Raw genomic sequence first — 6,000 nt, forward strand, 5'->3', positions numbered from 1 at the left:
GCTGCAGCAGGCCTGTCTGAGCTGAGGGCTCCCCACAACCTCACTTCACCCTTCCTGTCTGCTACAGAGGCAGCCTTACAAGCTCTCCACCCCCGAGTACACTGTGGAACTGAAGGGGGCCTCGCTGTCCTGGGCCCCCAAAGACAAATCCAGCAAGAAGAATGTGCTGGAGGTGAGTGGTGGGTAAGGAGGAAGAATGAAGGGACTTACTGATAGCCTAGGAGCCACGTTACAGACAGGCTCTAGGAAGGAAAAAGGGGGACATGGGGAGAGTTGAGGCTGAAATTCTCAGGGCTCAAGGTCAAAGCTGCTCCCACCTCAGAGATCTGTTTACGTTTTTGGCATCATGTTTGTTTGTTTGTTTTTGATGGCACTAGCAATTGAACCCAGAGCCTCATGCATGCCAGGCAAGAGCTCTACCATGGAGCCACATCCCCAGCCCTGGCATCATGGCTCCTGTAGCTCCCTCTCCAGCTGAGTCAGTAGTCCTTGCCTCAGAGGGTGATGAGAACCAGGGTGGCCTTCCTAGCTGCTCCCAGTTGACCGACAGGAGACTCTGACTACAGCTGCTTGCTCCGACAGGCTGGGCCAGGAAACCTGCTCTCACGGGCCAGACCCTTGCTTCCAGCAGGACTGAGTCCCCCCTGAATAAACCAGGACAGTGGGGAGCCTTGTCAGGCTCTCCCAGCAGGAAGAGCAAGGAGACCCAGGAAGGTCTTCCAGTGCCCAGCCCTTTGCTTTTCCATCATGGTCTTATTTTGAAATTATTTGTGTTCCCACCTTAGTCCCTGAAAGTTGTGAGACAGATCACAACACAACCCAGAAGGTAAGCTGGCAAAATCCACTGAAAAGCCAGGACCAGGCAAAATAAGTTAGAGATGGCATCAAGATGGAGAGGATTTGGGGGCAGACAATGAAGAGGTGCTAAGGCGGCTTCTGGGACTCAAAGCCAGAGCCTCAAGCATGCTAGGCAGCACTCCACCACTGAGCCACACCCAGACCCCTCCTTTTCATTTTAAAAAGAATACAGGTACAATTTTAAAAGGAGGGAAGCCAAAGGAGTCCTGTCTGACCCGAGAAATTGTTCCCTGCTCCCTGAGACAGGTTCTGCTGTGTCTGCCGCTCATGGGCCCTAAAGGGCAGGTTTGGGGGGCACTTCCACAGCCAGACGTTCCAATGAACCTGAAGCAGCTGGTCCTTAGAGCCAGAGGCCAATGAGCAATCTGTCCAAGTCAGAAGCAGTCCTGCGGCAGAAAGTTCCCCTCTGGTGTTTGATTAATTTGTGCTTCTCAATGAAGGGGGCTATGGATGGACATGTGACCCCAGCTGGAGTGTGGGACAGGGTGGGAGTTTCTGGCCACTCAGCGGAGGCAACACTCCGAGGGCCTCAGTATGAGGAGGCTGGTTTTCTGCAGGCTCAGCCGTGGTCTGCTTTCACATCCTCTGTCTCCGCATTGTCTCCATGTGCTTCCAGCTGCCAGGGTCTCCCCCAGGAGGATTCTTTCACTTGCTTTTTTGCCGGCCAGTGCTCTGGGTGAGGCCTGACTTGTCCCGTGGCTCATGGAGAGACAGGCTGGGTATGAGGAAGTATACCAAACAACTGAGCCCTGCAGAACTGGACTCCATCACTCGCTAGCTGTGTGCCCACGAGCAAGCTACTAAACCTTGCTGAGCCTCGATTTGCTCTTCTGTACAGTGGTGCTGTCACGCCCAGCTTTCAATGAGCAGAAAGATTGGGCCTGGGGCAAGGCCTTTGGGCCATGAGGCTCTGAGTCCCTGGGGACAGGAACAGGTTATTTCCCTCTGTACCCCCACTCCCAGCCCACCCCAGATTAGACCTAGGGAACCAGAGATGACTGAGTAACTTGTGTCACCCCCCCCCCCCCACAGCTGCAGAGCCGAGATGGCTCAGAGTACCTGATCCAGCATGACTCAGAGGCCATCATCAGCACCTGGCACAAAGCCATTGCCCAGGGCATCCAGGAGCTGGTAGGCAAAGCCTGGGGTCTCCAGGGCTGGTGGGGAGGGGTTGGCCAGTCATTATGCAGTGTAGCTGTGCCCTCTATGGGTGGGAGTTCATGGGCACCAGGGGGTGAGTGCCCCTCCCTGCAAACACAATCCCCCAATCCCCCACCCCCACCCCATAGAGCCAGCATGGCAGGTGGGCTGCTGAAGAAAGGGCTTCCTTAATCCTGTCCCTAGGGTTGTCCTTGCAGGAGGACTTTGCAGGAGGGATTGGGTACATCCTAAAGGAATTTTTCCCATTTCAAAGGAGGCAGAAAGCAAAGTATATGCTTTGAGAATTAGCCTCAGGCCAAAATGACAGACTAAAATTAGAAGATAAGACTTAAAAGGATTGATTCAAGAAGCTACCATTTTTTAGGTTCAAAGTATCAATTACATTTGTAGAGATGGGGAGACCTCCTCTAACACTTATTCACCTGGCAATGACCTGGGGCTTTTTGACTCTTCACTCCCTACACGCCAGCATTTCCTGCAGGCTTTAGCTGTAGTACTCAAAGTAGGAATCCAGAGGCAGGGAATCATTGAGGGTGCTCCAGCCCCAGCTGAAATTGCAAGTTCATGACTAGAGGCCAGTCTAGTCAAGTGCATGTAGAGACACTGAGGAAAACGAGGGAAGCGGGGCCAGCAGCTGGAAGGTAGGCATAAGAGTGGCCAGGATAAGAAAGGGTGAGCAAGAAAAATGACTCTCCAACACCTTAAGGACTCTCTACAGTCAAGTAAAGTGACAATTCTGAGATTCCCTGGAGGAGATGAGGAAAGTTAACCACATTAGGGAAAAGAACTCTACCCGGGTGGCTCTCCCATTCCTTGCGCCATCCTGGAGAGAACCTCAGCTGGCCCCAGGCACTCCTTCTCTGAGGCTGTGGTAATTCCAGTCTGCAGACCTGCCCCCGGAGGAGGAGAGTGAGACCAGCAGCGCTGACTTCGGGTCCAGTGAGCGCCTGGGAAGCTGGCGGGAGAGAGAGGATGACTCTCGGTCCAGTGCAGGTGTGCGGGGCCGATGGAGGGTATCTACGACGTGTCACCTTGGCTAAAGCCCGTTGGGCCAACCCCAAAGCCACCCACTGATCGGGCCTTGTGTTTCCCTGCAGCAGCTGGCCCTGTTCTGAGCCCTGGGGGCCTGGAGAGCGACTTGAGCAAGGTCCGGCACAAACTCCGCAAGTTCCTGCAGAGGCGGCCCACGCTACAATCGCTGCGGGAGAAGGGCTACATCAGAGGTATGGTGGCACCCCTGGGTGGGCCCCTGGGCTTGTGCCTGTCGACGCTGACAAGCCTCTCCCCCAGACCAGGTGTTTGGCTGCGCGCTGGCGGTGCTGTGTGAGCGCGAGAGGAGCTCGGTGCCGCGCTTCGTCCAGCAGTGCATCCGCACGGTGGAGGCCCGGGGTACGAGCGGCTGCGCGCTGGGTCCGGCCCTTGCGTGCCTGACGTCCTCCTTCCAGGACAAAAGATGGAGATTCCTGGGTGGGCTCAGGGTAGAGCGGGGAAAGGCCAGAAAGGACTCTGGCCCCACCTGGGTCAGCGCCTCCCTCTCACCCAGGGCTGGACATCGACGGGCTGTACCGCATCAGTGGAAACCTGGCCACCATTCAGAAGCTGCGCTATAAGGTGGACCACGGTGAGGCTCATCCCAGTCCCTGCCCCGGGGCCTCAAAGCGCAACGGGGTATTGGCCTCCCCTTCATCCTCTCTCCCCTCCTGCTGCAGATGAGCGTCTGGACCTGGACGATGGGCGCTGGGAGGACGTCCACGTCATCACTGGCGCTCTGAAGCTCTTCTTCCGGGAGCTGCCCGAGCCCCTCTTCCCCTTCTCGCATTTCTGCCAGTTCATCGCGGCCATCAGTGAGAACCTGGGCAGCGGGAGGGGAAGGCTGGGGGACCTGCTCGGCCTCAGACCAAGCTGACTGAGCCCACTGCCCTCCCACCCAGCCAACCCTCCTTCTCCCCTGACCTCCCTTGCCCAGAGCTACAGGACCAGGCCCAGCGCAGCCGTTGTGTGCGTGACCTGGTGCGCTCACTGCCAGCCCCCAACCATGACACGCTGCGGCTGCTCTTCCAGCACCTGTGCAGGTGAGGCAGGGGCAGGTCCTGGCCAGAGCCCCCATGCCTGCCACAGGTCTGGGCCCTGACCCCATCCCACCCCTCCACAGGGTGATTGAGCACGGTGAGCAGAACCGCATGTCGGTGCAGAGCGTGGCCATAGTGTTCGGGCCCACACTGCTGCGGCCCGAGACCGAGGAGACCAGCATGCCCATGACCATGGTGTTCCAGAACCAGGTGGTGGAGCTCATCCTGCAGCAGTGCTCAGATATCTTCCCGCCCCACTGACTGCACGGACTGAGGACCTGGGACATGGCTATGGTCCTAGTGAGACTGGAATTTCTCTCGGAGGTCCTTGGCCTTCCGTGGGTCTGCAAGCACTGTGGCTTCTGGACCCCTCGGTTCTGAGGGTATGGTGACCCCTGGTGGGCAGTTCGTGAAATGTGATTTTTCCCCAGCCTGGCGGGTCATGTTCCTGGGTTAATTAGGTTCTGTTCTTTATTACTGCGCTGCCTGCTGGGCAGGTTCGAGAATGTGTGGGGGTGTGAGTTGTGTTTTCTGGGACTCCCACTGGGAGGAGGAATTTGGAGAGGACCTTCCTGGCTTCTTCAGACCTTCACCTGGTTGAGGACTTAACGGTATCTTGTTGGCGCCCTGTCCAGGCCCTGTGCCCGACATGAAACAGCTACTGACAGCTTCCCTCCAGCCCGGCTGCTGAACCTGCCTTCCTCAGACCTCAGGGATGAGCTCCTGGGCCTTTTGCAGGCTGGCTGAGGTCCAGGTTCCTGTTTGGGGTTGGGCACCTATGCTCTCTCTGATCCACTGTGTCCTGGGCAGGTTCTTCATGCCCACTGGATGTGGACCCTGCACCTGCACTTGATGTGCACCTTTCCATACTTAATCCCATTTTACAGATGAGAAAACTGAGGTTTTCAGGGACAGAGTGACTTGTTCAGGGTCCAGTGGGTGACCTGACTCCCCAGCAAAGGCTCCTCCCACACCAGAGCAAAGCCTCCAGGGAGGGCTACCATCTTTTGAGCCACCCAGGCCCCATCCCATCATGGACCCATGGGCAAAACAAAGAACTAAGCTGGGTCTGTCCTGTCTGTGTCTGGGCTGGGGAGGTTCCTGAAAGCAAGGAGGGAAACTGCCCCAGTTGTTCTTCTCTGGGGGGAGGGGAAAGGTGTGCCTACTTGGTGCCCACCTTGCTGTGAAGACCTGGGAAGAGCCTGCAGGGGGTGGAGGACAACCTCAGGAAAGGAGAGGTGAACCTTGGAGTCAGCAGACCCCTTCCCTCTTCATGCACAAACCACCTCAGTTTATGGATCTCGGACCCCAGCCCCGCCCATCCATTCTTTGACTTAACCAACAATAATAGGTAATATTTATTAGGCATTTGCCAAGCAAATTTGGATCACCCCCACCTGTTTCTCAGAGTCAGTATTTATTGTTTGTTCTTGTGTGCCCAGCACTGTGCTCTGGGGCAAGGATGCTATACATGCCTACTGTCCTGGTAGAGCCAAGCCCACCCCTGATGCCAGTGGGGGCAGGGTAGGAGTTCAGATGGAGGCCTAATGTCTAAATATTTAAAGGTTATCAATCAAGCTAACAGCTGTTAAATAAAATATGTTCTATTCTCCTACTTTGGCAAACCTGCTTTGATGATGACTTGGAAGGCCAGGTTCTAATTTAACTCCTGTGACTCTCCAAGATCCATACCCAAACATGGTGGCACAAGAAGAGTTAGTCCTGGCCTCCAACCTGCTGCCCTTACCTTCCCACCCAAGGAGAGGCTCGCATGCAGGCGGCTCCATCTTCCGGTCCATGAGCACAGATGGCCAGTACCTCCTACGACCCGCTGCCACTTGGCCACTCTGCTGGTGACCCAGGAGGAAGTGGGCCTGGGCCGTTGGGGCAGGGCATTCTGGGACTCTGCATG

General features: G+C 56.2%; 1 protein-coding gene across 4 annotated transcripts in view; it reads left to right on the forward strand.

The window, feature by feature from the left end:
- ARHGAP27 (Rho GTPase activating protein 27) overlaps nt 1-5,703 on the forward strand; it is a 28,779-nt gene extending 23,076 nt beyond the window's left edge. For 2 of the 4 annotated variants that reach the window (XM_079133203.1, XM_079133205.1), the window contains exons 8-16: nt 68-172; nt 1,891-1,989; nt 2,901-3,012; nt 3,117-3,242; nt 3,310-3,408; nt 3,563-3,640; nt 3,729-3,863; nt 3,986-4,091; nt 4,172-5,703. In XM_079133203.1, the coding sequence (XP_078989329.1) occupies nt 68-172; nt 1,891-1,989; nt 2,901-3,012; nt 3,117-3,242; nt 3,310-3,408; nt 3,563-3,640; nt 3,729-3,863; nt 3,986-4,091; nt 4,172-4,349 (1,038 nt within the window). In that variant the 3' untranslated portion in view covers nt 4,350-5,703. The remainder of the gene's footprint in view (nt 1-67; nt 173-1,890; nt 1,990-2,900; nt 3,013-3,116; nt 3,243-3,309; nt 3,409-3,562; nt 3,641-3,728; nt 3,864-3,985; nt 4,092-4,171) is intronic. The other 2 variants (XM_079133204.1, XM_079133206.1) reach the window with 1 other exon arrangement.
- Nucleotides 5,704-6,000: the final 297 nt, after the last annotated feature.

This window comes from Sciurus vulgaris (assembly GCF_902686455.1).
Source record: "Sciurus vulgaris genome assembly, chromosome: 3".
Classification (NCBI taxonomy): Eukaryota; Metazoa; Chordata; class Mammalia; order Rodentia; family Sciuridae; genus Sciurus; species Sciurus vulgaris.